This window comes from Pongo abelii, chromosome 9, assembly GCF_028885655.2.
Source record: "Pongo abelii isolate AG06213 chromosome 9, NHGRI_mPonAbe1-v2.0_pri, whole genome shotgun sequence".
Lineage (NCBI taxonomy): Eukaryota > Metazoa > Chordata > Mammalia > Primates > Hominidae > Pongo > Pongo abelii.
The window spans coordinates 56,291,486-56,306,225 of NC_071994.2; the positions used below are offsets into that span (position 1 = coordinate 56,291,486).

The 14,740-nt window shown below is 37.2% G+C and overlaps 1 protein-coding gene across 7 annotated transcripts in view; it reads right to left on the reverse strand.

The window, feature by feature from the left end:
- LOC129048673 (protein kinase C-binding protein NELL1-like) overlaps positions 1 to 14,740 on the reverse strand; it is a 462,277-nt gene that overhangs the window by 186,481 nt on the left and 261,056 nt on the right. For all 7 annotated transcript variants that reach the window (XR_008511202.1, XR_008511203.1, XM_054524597.2 and 4 more), the window contains exons 6-9: positions 13,941 to 14,013; positions 12,862 to 12,944; positions 4,655 to 4,789; positions 3,618 to 3,720 (exon numbers count right to left, since the gene is read on the reverse strand). Coding sequence is in view for 5 of the 7 variants with exons in the window: in XM_054524597.2 (XP_054380572.1) it covers positions 3,618 to 3,720; positions 4,655 to 4,789; positions 12,862 to 12,944; positions 13,941 to 14,013 (394 nt within the window). In the remaining 2 variants the exon portion in view is untranslated. The remainder of the gene's footprint in view (positions 1 to 3,617; positions 3,721 to 4,654; positions 4,790 to 12,861; positions 12,945 to 13,940; positions 14,014 to 14,740) is intronic.

Consider the following 14,740-nt stretch of genomic DNA (forward strand, 5'->3'; position numbering starts at 1 on the left):
TTCGGTACCGCCATGGATGCTTAGACAAACTTCTTTCCTATTTCCAAACAGATGCCCTCATTTGTAAGTGCTGCAGTTCCCAAGGCCAAGAGAAGTCTGTGAACACTCAGTGAGTGAGCAGACAACACAATCTGCTTTTATATATTGGCTCATTTTGCCTTTGTCATATCTCTACCTTTACCTGGTGTCCCTAGAATACTACCCCACATAAAGTCAGAGAGAAGCTTGGGCATTTTTCTTTAAATTCACATATAAGAAATTTACTTCAGGCAGCTCCACAAAAAAATGAAAAAAATCAAAATAAGGAACCACACCAAGGAAAAACATGGTATTCAGGAAACAGTAGTTTCAATTATATCCCTCACAACATTAAATGTGAATGGATTAAATGATCCAACCCAAACAATACAATTCAGACTGTCAGACTGGATTGAAAAACAAGATTCGACTATGAGTTATTCATACAAGATACACTTTATTTTTTCTTTGTCTTTTGTTATATTTTATTATTATTTTTTAACTGACAAAAGGTATGCGTATTTATGGTCTATGGCATGATGTTTTGAAATACGTAGTCACTGTGGTATGGCTAAGAACTAACTAACATATGCATTACCTCACATACTTATATTTAAAAGGGACAACCAAAGTAAATATTCTCTATCATGTTTCTGATATGAAGACATTGAAAACGTCTAGAAATTCCACTGATTAGTGTTAGAACTCTGCTCTAGCAATCCTCATTCTCTTCTTCTCCACCCCACTGCTTAACCCACAAAAGTCAACTTCTAGAAGGTTCAAAATATTTAACTTGGCTCCATGTCCTCCGGGAAGCACCCCAGGCCTTCCCCCGGTATTCTCTCCCTCCCTCCCAGGCCATTCTTCTGTACTCCAACACATGCCTAATGTTAGTGCACTTACAGTTCCTGACACTGTAAACCATGTCTCTACCTTGAAAGTGAACTCCTCTAAAGCAGGGAAGGATCCCTCATCATTATTCCAGGCACCAGTACTCAGTAATCATCTAATATATATTTCTATTAAAAACTAGTGAGAAATGAAAGCCCTCCAGCCCAGAGGTTCTCAACCTTTTAATTACCAGAGGTGCCTTGTATCATTTCTTTTTAAGTTTGTCTAGAATAGTGTTTTAATAATTTATTTGTATTCCCACTTTATTAAACTCTGAACACATCAAACTACCAATCAGAGCTGTGAGAAAATTAGTGCTACCTAACTAAATTGCTATGAATTCCATGCAAAGGGGGAAAAAAAACAAAAAAAAAAACAAAACACTGATGTTTTAGTTAGCGTGTGTATCAACATTTTAATAAAATTGAGTTATTTTCTGAAATAATTTTAAAAACCTAAAACTGTCAAACAAATTAGCATAAAGAAAAATGACTGTCTTTCACACATCTAGTGAGAGGGCAATTTAACTGTATGTATCCAGGGCCTTGAAAATGTTCATCTTTGGCCCAGTAATTCTAGCCTGAAGAATTCTATCTTCAGGAAATATAAAATACAAAAATATATAAAAATGTGTTTTCTATACAAAACATGTTATTTAAGAGTACTTTATAATAGTGAAAAGTGGGAAACAATCTAGATATCAGTGACTTGGGACTGGTTTAAAAAAAGTTATGCAACAGCCAAACAATGGGAAACAATGAAGCTCATGAAAATGACATTTACGCAGAAGTTTTTAAAACATAATAATATATTTAAGTGATAATGTTAAGTTAACAGACCAGAATATAAAATTGCCCACACAGTACAACCTCAACTGCACACAAAATATTATTTGCTCTTTTTAAAAAAAGACACATCCACTAAAATTTCAAGAGTGTTTCTGCGTAGAGGTATTATGGGTGAATTCTCCATCTTGATCTTAATCATTCTCTGTGTTTTCAAAATGTTAAGCCAAAAGCACAGTACTTTTATAATTTTAAAAAAATGTCAAAAAGTTAAGACACAAATCTGCTGAAGGACTCATTACTTCCATGTCCAAACAACAACTTTCAAGAGATGGATTCAGAGATCTGTGCAGGAATTCTAAACGATAGACTAAAACATCTCACATTTTTTAATACATCCCTACATCCCTAATAGCCTTTTTTTTCTTCTTTTTTTGAGACAGACTCACTCTGTTGCCCAGGCTGGAGTGCAGTGGCATGATCTCAGCTCACTGCAACCTCTGCCTCCCGGGTTCAAGCAATTCTCCTGCCTCAGCCTCCAGAATAGCTGGAATTACAGGTGCCCACCACCACACCCAGCTAATTTTTGTATTTTTAGTAGAGACAGGATTTCGCCATGTTGGCCAGGCTGGTCTCAAACTCCTGACCTCAGGTGATCCGACTGCCTCGGCCTCCCAAAGTGCTGGGATTAGAAGTGTGAGCCACCGTGCTTGGCCCCTAACAGTTTTTCAACCTATTCTGCTGAAGAATATCAAGAATGAAAACAAATAATCTGTACCTACTAACAACTCTCTCCATCATGCGATCAAACTATAATTCAATATCCAGACACTTGAGCTGCCTATATTGCCAGACATGACTTCCAAAAGCTCTTAGAACAGAAATAAGAAAGTTCTTCTCTTTAGAGCAACTCCAAGTACATCCCCCAGAGCAACGGGTGCAGTGTGCCAACCATTTAAAAAAGGAAGATTACAAAGTTCCTTTTTGAAAAGTTCAACAATTATTTGGCTCCTGCAACCCACTTTCACTGCTATTCCCACTTTCGGTGTCATAATAGGTGACATGCTATTCCCGACAGAATGATAGACCACTGTGCTTTGAAGGCTACTGACATTGGTGTGTTTCTTTTGGTAAATAAATGACCCTGAAAATTATCGATAGCATACATTTCTGACCAGAACTCTCCTTTTCTGTAGGGGACCATATGGATTGATAAAAAGGCTACGGGCTTTTTGGTCAACAGAACTAGTTTTCTGTCTCACCTCTGCCACTCACCAGCCTCATGATCTTGGTAAGCTAACATCCCTAAGCCTCAGCTTCCTGTAAAATAGGGATAATAATAATACCCCCCTAAAGAGTTGCTGTGAGAATTCACTAAGCTAGTAGATTTAAAGCATCCAGCACAGTATATGGCACATACCACGTGTTCTAAATGACAGCTTCAGTATTTTAACTGAATTTCATGCTGAAGTTCCTAACAAAGGCCCCTTAATAAGAGGAGAATCTAGCCAAAACCTCAGAAAGCCATAACATAGAATTTGGCCTTTAACTTGATCATTTAGAACGAGGGGACTAAAGCCTATGGAGTTTTGGAGTTGTGAATTCACAGATCAGCCTCACCCACTTGTTGGACAAGCGACTTAATCCCTGTCAACACACGCTCCTTCCACATAGAATCAAAGAATAGTAATTACAGTTGATGTGAGGAGTAAAAAAAAAAAAAAAAAAAAAAAAGCCCATGTTAAGTGTCTGCCACATTGCAAGTGATTAAAATATTGTGGCTCTTCTTACCATATATTTAATGTTACATCAACTTGCCAATGTTTCATTTCATCAGTGTCAATCGGTTGAGTCCAGAAAAACAGGGAAAATAAATAAATCTCAAAACACAGACAGCCAGTCTGACCCTCAGTCAGTACTTACGTCGGCAGACCTTACAGCACTGGCCAGCAACGTGCACTGGGAGGGAGTCTGGGGAGCAGCTGAGAGGGGGACAGGACATCCTTCGGCATTCCACAGCACCACTCTGAGGAAGGAAGGACATGGAACATAATCTCAGAAGTATCCTTTGATAGCTCGTGTTTTGGAGATCATTCAAATCTCATCCCAGAAGCCTCATCAGGAAAACAGAAGCAGTATTAGAATTCCCAGTCCACTCTAGGACCACAAATAAAGTGTTTTCTCCAGCCCAAATGACCCGTACCACCTCAATTACTTTTCTGAAATACATCACTGGTTTCATCCTACCTGCCCATGTGTGCTAACTAGATTATGCAGAAAACAAAAAGTCTGTTTTTATAAGAACATAAATAACACATTTGCAGACCCTGTCAATCATTTCTGAGGCTCTAACAATCTGTTTTGTATTTTCCTAGACAAACAATGGCATTCTTCGGATATTTATCAAGTAATTTCAACTGGACAGGGATTACATACTAATTTTTGGAGGGGGATGTTGTAATTCACTGAAACAGATGAAGGGATATACAAATAATGGATATCCTGACAGTGACAGTGAGTCAGGGAGGAAATGCCTTGCAATTATTTGAAACAGGTGATGGATACACTTTGTAAAAGACAATAAAAACATGTAGAGAATAATTAAACTCCCCTTTTAAAGTTATTCTGGTTGTGAATAAGGATAACCATTAGGCTGTTTGAAAATCAAAGGAGTCCCTTCTTTCCACTATATCCCAACCTTCAAACTCTAAACATTGTATATTAAATCAAATTAGAGTGTGTTGGCAAGGGAAAGCAGATTTCAATTTCCAAGTATTTGTGTAAGACATGACACTTTTCCAGCATTGCTTCACAATTGCTCGTATGGCTAGTGGGTGCTAGGTAAAAACCTAAAAATTCTTAGAGTTAACATTATTTATTAAAGAACAAGGTTACACTCTAATTATCAAACTTGTCCCCTTAAAACTGTTTTTACTGTATTTATTTACAAAGAGGCTTACTTTGCAAGTGCAGTTCCTGCAATGGTCACCATCTACCCAAGAGTCTTGATCTCGATAGAGCAGTCCACTCACTTGACAAGTCTTCTCACAATGACAGTTTTCCAATTGACTAAGTCTTGTCTCTGCATAATTTAGCTGCAAACAAGAGTTACTGAATGTAATTTCTGTAATTCAATTGCATCATCCTAACAAAGCTAATAGCAACAAGAAAAAAAATCCTTCTGAGAAGAGAAAAAAATGCTCAGAGCAGTTCACTGATTCTTAGCATCATCTGTTTTTTGGGTTTTTTTATTTTTTTTACACAAGGTGGAATCACTCTAAATTGAAGACATATTGGCTATCATGGTCTAATGAATACCAAATGAGACATTAAACTGTATCTCAGGAACCTCATGGGTGTTCACAAATGTGTGTGCTTTCCATTCAAGCCCACACAAAAACACTCATAATGAATGTGTTCTCAAGGACTCATTATGATGTTTACAGTTGATCTAATCAGGAACTCCGAGGCACTTACATTTATCTCCCACTATCCTCTCTATGTTCTTCACACACTTAACTAGAATGTCATGGTTTACAAACTAGGAAGTCACTGCCTTCTGTCTGATGAACAATTCTGGAGAGCTGGGGCCAGAAAAAAAGAAAAGTCATAAGCGAATCCCCCAACAGAACGCCCCAGGAATTCACTTTTGTGCTTAGAAGAAGGTCAGGAAAAGTAACCAAACCCCCAGGTAAGATCAGAATTTTGTAAAATAACCTTTTTTATTTTTCTAGGCCACCCAGTCATTGCCAATAATCACAGAGCCTTAGACTCTCTCGCTGGAAAGGGATTATAAAGCTTGAATATCCTCACAAGAAACCTCAAGTGATTATCTAGCCTTTGCACATCTCCAGTGGAGGAACATGTATCATCTTCCAAGGAAAGCCACTTTTCTCAGTTAGCTCTCAATGTTTGAAACATTTTTCATGGTTTTGGCTGTGAAATCTTTTTTTTTTCCTGCCATACCTAGGTTTTCATTGTAGTCCATCCTGAGCAAACCTAACCTTCATGCATTTGAGGTTATCCTGTTGTCCTGACCACACTTGGCGCCACCAGGTTCCCTTAACAGCTCCTCATGATATGATTCCAAGCCTCTCTTCTGATCACTTTTCATATAGCCTACTCCAGTTTACCTTCAAAAATATGGTGCAAAAAACCCTAAATACAGCACTTTGATATGATCTGTCTACTGTCACATCTACACAAAAGAGTAACTCAACCTAGTAGTGATATTACTCTCCCTTTCCTTTCCCTTACATAGAGACCACCATGATTGAAAAACAAATATCATTTCCTAGAAAATTATCTGAGTTTCTCTTTTCCTTCTCAATCGTGTTTCTCCTTTCATGTCTTAAGTACTTTCCCCATACAGGAGATCAATCCAACCTTTGATCTAAGATTATTTTGAGCCACTATTTTAGACATAATAGATAAACCTAGGGAATGACTTCCGTCTTTCTACACTAACTGTGGTTCCATTTCATACACCTTCCTCTGACTTACTCATACCAGAACTACTCTCTGGAAATGGAATCCACATGTAATTCTAACCTTTGTTTTTGTCATTTATTTCATCCTCTTCCTCCAAGCTTTTGGAATTTCTCAAGAAAACTTACCCCTTGTCTGCCTTTTGTGGGTGGTAGCAAAGGGTAGAAAAAACAACAAATAGGATATTAGACCAACCACCATGCACCATGAGCAGCCCCTAAAGAACTAAGAGTTGACACTGCCTGAAATATTAGCTTCCTATCACTCCTTCTAATATTCATGATCTTCTAAAAATCTATGTTTCATTTAAAACTCCAGCCTAGGTCAGGTGCAGTGACTCACACCTACAATCCCAGCACTTTGGGAGGCCAAGATGAGCAGATGACCCAAGGTCAGGAGTTCGAGACCAGCCTGGCCAACATGGTGAAACCGTCTCCACTACAAATACAAAAAAAAAAAAAGCCGGGTGTGGTGGTGGGTACCACCAGCTACTCTGGAGGCTGAGACATGAGAATCTCTTAAACCTGGGAGGCAGAGGTTGCAGCAGGCCAAGATCACGCCAGTGCACTCCAGCCTGGGCAACAGAGCGATACTCCATCTCAATAAATAAATAAATTAATACAACAAAACTCCAGCCTAATCATAGAGTTTATAGAATCTATGATAATTAAGTTATTTGGCAACGCTTTAGGAAACGGATAAAATACACTGCTGAGTTTGGTGATACTCTTGGACACTGAGGGATGATGGCATATGGTTTGGCCACTTGCAGATACCAAAATCTGAAAATGTTCAAGTCCTTTATATAAAATAGTATAGTTTGCATATAACGTATGCACATCCTTCTATACACTTTAAGTCATCTCTAGATAACTTATAATAACTAATACAATGTCTAAACATCAATTCATTCACATGGATTCAATGCAGTACTCAGTACATGGAAAATTCAAGTTTTACTCTCTGTAACTTTTTGGAATTTTTTTCTGAATATTGTTGGTCCACGGTTGGTTGAATCCACAGATGTGGAACCTCAATAAAAAGAAAGTGACAACTTATCACTTATCTTTACTTCATTTCTATAGCTCCAGTAGTTCCTACACAAGGCAGTAACAGATATATGACCTTGGATTGAACAACAGAGGTGAACCAGATCTGCATTCCTCCTAAAAGGGTCTCAGAATTGTGTACCTTTGTGAGAGGACCCATACGTGCCTTACTCTGAAAATCTGGAACAATTCTGGTGTCTATATAACTCCAAGAACGGAACTTCTTAAGGACTAAATGGCCCAAAAGGCAACTCTATATCTATCTGAGCTTTCTTAAAATCCAGGAGCTTGCCTAAGGGAAATAGTGGCAATTTCTAGCACTGTCCCACAAAGCTGAGCTATGCTCACCTACAAAACTCAATTCCAAAGAAAGTGTCAGTTTTAATATAATGAATGCTATTCTCAAGGCTGATTTTGTTTCCCTTCTGAATGTGGTTTTTATTTTTAATATTTGTAGCCTTTTCTGACAACATTGAAAAGTCCTATTGTCTGTAATAATAAGAGCACACCAAATAGACACAAAGGCAAAGGGATGTTAAGGCAAAAAGCTAATTTTTCAGAGACTTCATGTAACCTCTTGCCTTCCCTTTTACTCCTGCTAAATCCTAAAACAGCAATAAAGGAGACAAACAACTGTGAATCAAAAAATGAATTACATTTTCTGTCACTGGTATTAGCATGCTGAATTTATACACATTCATTTTCAAAAGCTATTTCTATACTACCTGCCACTTTCTCTAAGATTGTCTGCAGATTCAAAATAGATATGGTATCACATCTATATCTCTATTCTGTCTTCCTTTTGTTTATGCATTTATCTAAGCAACCGTGGACCAAATCATTTATTCTGAACTCTGCATAATGAAAGATAGAGAGCAGAGGCCTTTTTTATCATCGGAGGTCAATGAACAGATCTAAGTACATTAGTCATGTGGTGGATTGCTTCTTTTCTTTGAAATACCATTTATTTGGCATTTGCTATATGAAAGGAAAAAAGAGCTTCTATTGTTAAACATTTAAGCTTAATTGAAAAATCAGTATTGAATTCCTCAAAACAATGAAAGTCTCAAAATAAAAGATGTCACAAGCTTAAATGCCACTACAAGTGTCGCTTGATTTGCATACATAGATTTGTCAAATATTTAAACAGAAGTAATCAAGAAAGTCCCAGTCTTCAGTATCTCTTCTTTCTGAGCTTGAAGTCAGAACGGGATCACAGTGCAGTTGGGATCTGATAGCAGGACAGAGTCCGACCCTATCACAATGTTCCCAGCAGGTAGGTAGTTCCCACAATGTCAAAACCACCTGAGAGAACCTTCAGAATAAGCCAGGGGAGTGGCTGATGCTTGTAGATCACTAAGGGAAATGTAGGAGGACAAAAAACGTTTATTACTTGAGGTAGCAGCCCCATCTCTTCTCTGCCTTATAAAAAGTATAGTTTTGCCAAAATGCCAGAATTCCTCAAGAGAGCTCTTATCTACCCTGACCTCTGTCACCTGAATGTCAGTGCAGGCTGCTCCCATGATCAAGCAAGGGCACAGTCACTTGCCAGCATGCCTAATCCTAAAAGGAGAAAAGGATCAATGAGCTCTCCTACACAGACCCCTGGGCTGATCTGGTATCTACATCTGTTTGGTTCTGACTTTGACTACCAATTCCTCTCTAGCTTATACACGGAGCTTCCTCTCTGGAAGGGCTCCAGGGTTTCCACCTTGACCCAAGAGGAAGGACTTCCTGCTGTTTTCCAGGACTCCTAGACTAGGGTCTTGACAGCAACGCACAGGCTCTACCAGACTTTGTGATTTCAAGTCATTGGGGAAGATGTGCATTTTCTTAAGGACCATTTTCTCTAAGGAACCATCATCCCACCATGGTTGTCTATATTTTCTAGGTTTAAAGCTAAATGACAAGTTAATGGGTGCAGCACACCAGCATGGCACGTGTATACATATGTAACTAACATGCACATTGTGCACATGTACCCTAAAACTTAAAGTATAATAATAATAAAATAAAATAAAATAAAAAAGAGTATAAATAGCAGCAGCCACCACCTATTGAATGACATTTGTGTGCCATGCAACAAACCTCATTTTCCTGGGCTCACGGAATCTTTACAAGAGCAGGAATAATTGTCATCATTTTACATATGGGGAAACAGATGCTGAAACAAGTCGAATAACTTATTCAAAGCTATAAATATCCAAGGAAATCATAAAATAGAGACTCAGAATCATATCAGCCTGACTTTAAAGCCCATTCTCTATCTCCACTATGACCTATATGACTGTCTATCCATCTTAATCAGAACTGCTGGACAACTCAAATCAAAACTCCAAAAATTACCTCCAGCCCTATTAACTGAATTCTGCCACAATCGGCCTATTTAATTAAAAATAAAGACTGGGCCCAGATAAATTTAGTGCCACAGAATTCTTTTTGCATCTGCAAACCATATTCAACTTCAAGTTTGCCTGACATCTCCAGACTCCATCTCCTTCCATCTGCCAAAAGAGTGAGTTACATTTTTGTCTCCGCCAAGATGGCAGACTACATACCCTGAAGGACTTCACCAGCTGAACCAACTAAACTGCTGTATTCAGTATATAAATAAAAACTTTTGAAAACTGTCACAGAGCTAATAAAAAAGGAAGAAAGAAAGTCACAGAGGCCAAAACAAAGTGACTGCAGGGATCCCAGGAAATAAGTGAGCACCAAAGACAACAACATCCTGAAGATTTCTGATGAAATGTAGAGCCCTTGAGCTTCCACCCTGATGGTTGCACAGGATATAGGGGGACAGAGTTGGGGAAAATTATCTTCCCAAGATGGGTACCTTAAAGCAAATCCCTATATAAAGATTTGGCCTAACATGTGATGCCCTCAGTGTTAGAATGAACAAAAAGAAGGAGGTTTGCTCAAGGCATAGAAAGAAAACTTTCATGTTCAGACCTTGTCACCAGCTAGAAGGAAAAAAAAATCTTCCTTGAAAATCCTTAAAGAATCCTTTCCTGAGACTTCACCTGGCCTGTCCTAGGTCTGATTGAGCAATCTAGTTTAAAAATACTTAAGTAAATAATGTCAAATAATTTTCACTATTTCCAAGGAAAACAAGCAGTGCATAGCCAGAAGCATGCATTAAGAGACATTGTTCTTAAAAAAAAATAAAATAACACAATAAAAGAGACCTTGCTCTTGCCATAACCTTCTTCTCTGAAAAGTTACTACAAGTTCTATGTTCACACATTTCATTCCAAACAGGTATGATCTGAAAACTTCAGTTCAGCTCAATAAAATGATCAAACATTCCTTTCTCTTTTCCTTTCTTTTTATTTGCTCTTTCTTGGTAATATCTCCATCCTCCTGCCAGTGGATGGTGAGGGTTAGAAAGAGTAATAGTACTCCCTATTTATAGCTTTTATCTCTCTTCTTAACCCTCTCTTGTCAAACCATAAACTTTCTCAGCCATGATTCAACTTTCAGGATCTAACTACCTGAGTTTAGGTCCCAGCTCTGCCATCTACTCTCTTAGGAAAAGTTATCAGACCTTCCTGGACCTCAGTCGTCTCATCTGTAAAGCAGACTAATAAATTAAAGCAAGCTCAAAGGATTGTGGTAAAGATTAAAGTGACAGTGGATATAAAAGCTTAAGCATTTTAACTAATACATAGTAAATGCTTGTATTACTGACTTTTCAATTTCTTTTAGATCAATGGTTGACAAACTAAGGCCAGTGGACCAAATCTGGCCCTCTACTTACTTTTATATGTCCTATAAGCTAAGAATGGTTCTTATAGTTTTCAATAGTTATAATTTAAATTATTATACTTAAATGAACTAAGTCTACACATAACATCCTTGATTTTACCTCTTGGCTTGCAAGGCTCAAAATTTACTAGCTGGTCCTTTACAGAAAAAGTTTGCCAACGCTTATTCTAGATGATCATAGATTTCAAATTACACAGCAAAGATGGAAGTACTCAGTTTTCAAATTGTAATTCTACATACTATTTGGAAGGAACAGACCTAAAAATCTGCCAAAGTGCCAAAGGGAGGTTTAGAAGATGGATTAAACCATTTGCTGTTTGCAACTGCCCACAATTAAATACCTACCTCACAAAGGCCCATTTTACACAATAATGTTTTGAGAATAGAGCTCTCTGTGGCTCCTAGATGATGTGTGGCTAAAAAGAGAAAAATGACATTCTCTGCAATGGGAAAGAATGAGAAAGCAAACGACATCCTCGAAGCTGGAGAATGAAGAACCACAATCACCTGAGACAGAGTGGCATATTTCTTGTTCCAAAAATTTGGGAGCATGCTAAAATATAATTAACAGTATTGAGATCAAGCTGCTCCAGACAACAGGAAATAAAAGCCTCTCTATAACACAAGCTGGGAAGTTAAATAATCACCTGCGTTTCACATTCCCACTATACTCTGAAGTGAAAAGCTAATGCTTCAGATCTGAGCCTCAGTCTCAATCGTTTTCTTACAAAAGTTTTCCATCTCTCCTTTCTAGAAAAAAAGGGGCTTGGCTTAGCCAAAAACCCAGTTTGAAATAGAAACATTGTCTTCAGCAGCACAATCCATGGGTCCAAACTATAGCCTTATCTTGCAAACACTTACCTACCCACCAATTTTTTTGCACATGCCATGGCTGATGGTAGGGAGCAGTCTTAGCTGCAGGTACAATAGGATTAATGTATCATTTTCACTGTTATTAAAATTCTTCCTTTTGCAGAGTATAATGTCTCTTAGGCCCAACCTAATTCTTTCTTCGCCCTAGGCTGGAACTCATGTCCACGACTGATTGGTATCATAACAACAGCATTAGCCACATTTTCTATATTTTCAGTGTCTTTTTCAACAAGACTCAGGGCTTTTCATTATGAATATACACTTTATGAATATATATTAAAGCCCTTGGTTGTTTACACATTTGGCTCTGCCACTCAGTATGAACATATCTAGGGTAGAAAGTATGTCTTTTTCACTATTGCCTCTTTGTGCCTAACACAGTGCCCAGCAAACGGCAGGTCCTCAAAAGATGCTTGTTAAGTGGATGATGGAATGGAGAGGAGGAAAAGTGCAGAATTATGAAACCGAAGGTGTTGAAAGGCAAACTTTGCCTCCTTTGCTATTTAACTCAGGACCAGCCTTGAAATAAATTATACATTAAAAATGTAATATAATGCCTTCCTTTGACAGTAATCTGTTCCTAACAATAGCTATTTTGCCCCTTCTGATTATTGGCAATTATTCTTACATCCAAAATGCATTAGCTTATAAGAGCAGTGGCTCTGACCATAGATCATCTTACAGTGTTACTACTTTAATAGCCAATAGGCAAATTCCTTTTCCACTCCCACGGAATCTACAGTGATACATATTGCCTCTTGCTTCCAAACATTTTTCAAGTAAACATTATGATACAGCTTAATAGCATCAAAGACAGGAATGGTTATGTTTACTATTGGTAGTCCTATTTTGAGTAAGAATAAAACATTTTTGTAGTAACATATAGCAGATGCCAAGGCTAAAAATGTTTCCATTATAACATATCACTCCAAATTCCAGAAAGGACAGAAAAAGAAATGAAACATCACAAATGAAATTTAGATACCTACTTTTGCAGTCATCTTGGCCAAAAGCTCTTGTAAATCCATTATTCCTTGCACCAGGCTTAAGAAATCACTGCAGGTTGGGCAAGCTCAATAAAGAAAATATAAAATATATATATTTATATTGTGCTAATATAAGAAATAAAATTTTAAAACAGTAGATATGTGACTATGTAGAAGAGTTTTGGGGGTTTTTTTGGTTGATATTGCTTTGAAATTTGAGTGAAATCACAGAGGATTTCAGGTCTGGATCTTTTCCTATTTTAATAAGCAAAAAGAAAGGAACAGAAAAAGGCATTGTTAACTAAAAAGAAAGGCAACATGACATTTTAAAGTTAAAATTAAACTCTCATTTTTATAGGGAGGTAACTTAAAAAATGTGAAGTATCATAGAAGAAGAAAAAGTAAACTCTCATCCAGGTCAAGAATCTTAAGGAATAGTTTTTAAAAATATATATTAAACATATCTTTCTACATCCACCTATAGAAACTGCTAATGTAACCCTCTTCTTTTCAAATTTTAATTCAATAAATGATATGGGTTGGCTGCATCCCCACTCAAATCTCATCTTGAATTGTAGCTCCCATAATTTCCACATGTGGGAGGGACCCAGTTGGAAATAATTGAATCATGAAGGCAGTTACTCCCTTACTATTCTTATGGTAGTGAATAAGTCTCAGAAGATCTGATGGTTTTATAAGGGGTTTCACCTTTCACTTGGCTCTCATTCTCTTTGCCTGCCACCATGTAAGATGTGACTTTGCTCCTGTTTTGCCTTCCACTATGATTGTGAGGCCTCCCCATCCATGTGGAACTGTGAGTCAATTAAACCTCTTTCCTTTATAAATTACCCAGTCTCGGGTATGTCTTTATCAGCAGTGAGAAAACGGATTAATAAAATAAATGATACATATTTTTTTAAAGACACAGAATTATATAATGTAGATAATAAGTTCTCTTTCACTATCCCCAGCACCTCAGAAGTCAACACTGTAAACAATTTGGGTCTATCTTTCCAAATATGTTTCTCTGATATGATCAACAAGTTATATAATATATCACAATGCTTTAAGTTGCTACTTACTGCGATTTAGATTTGGACACTGTGTTATATATCCATTCGGCATAAAGATGATCTTCCCATCTTGGATGATCCCCTTGATAATAGAAGAGACAGGTGGCAATCAAGATTACAGTTACCAGCTCAAATGGCCCCTATGCAATCACATACTCTTGGCAGGTCAGATTATTTTTCAAAAAAATTGATTCATTCAAAGGGTGAGCTGGCCTTAGTACATACTGAACTACTCTAAAGCATCCTACTTTAGGAATCTTGAATTGTACATTTATGTGGAGAAAGCTCCAATTAGTTACCACTAGTTAACGCCAATTATAGATTATAACACCAAAGATACATCAGTAAAAAGTATTGATTCAATAAAAATTCTCCTTAATGCCCTAATCATCCTGGAATATTAAATATTGCTGATTTACAGGATTTTTTTAAAGTGGGAAGAAATATAATAGAAACATATTACACTAAAATTTTTCTACTGATTCATTGAGCCAAGGAAATAAAATTAGACATTGGGAAAATTCCATAACAATCCTTGTTCCTCAACTAATTGAGTAACATGAGTCTTTGTTGATGAGTCTTAAGACAAGAGTAAAAGGTGGTCTTTTAATTCTGTAATTCAGTCTGGAAGAATAGCTCAAATTTAAGAAAGTCATCAGGGCTGTCATGTCTCTATGAAAATATTGACTTGGCTTTTGAATTTTTCAAGTTGAATTTCAAGATTCTGTTGTTAGGGTTTTTTCTGATTTGATGGCAGAGATATTACAGAACAGATGGAAGATGTAGAAGCTGGTTCAGAATATTGAGCT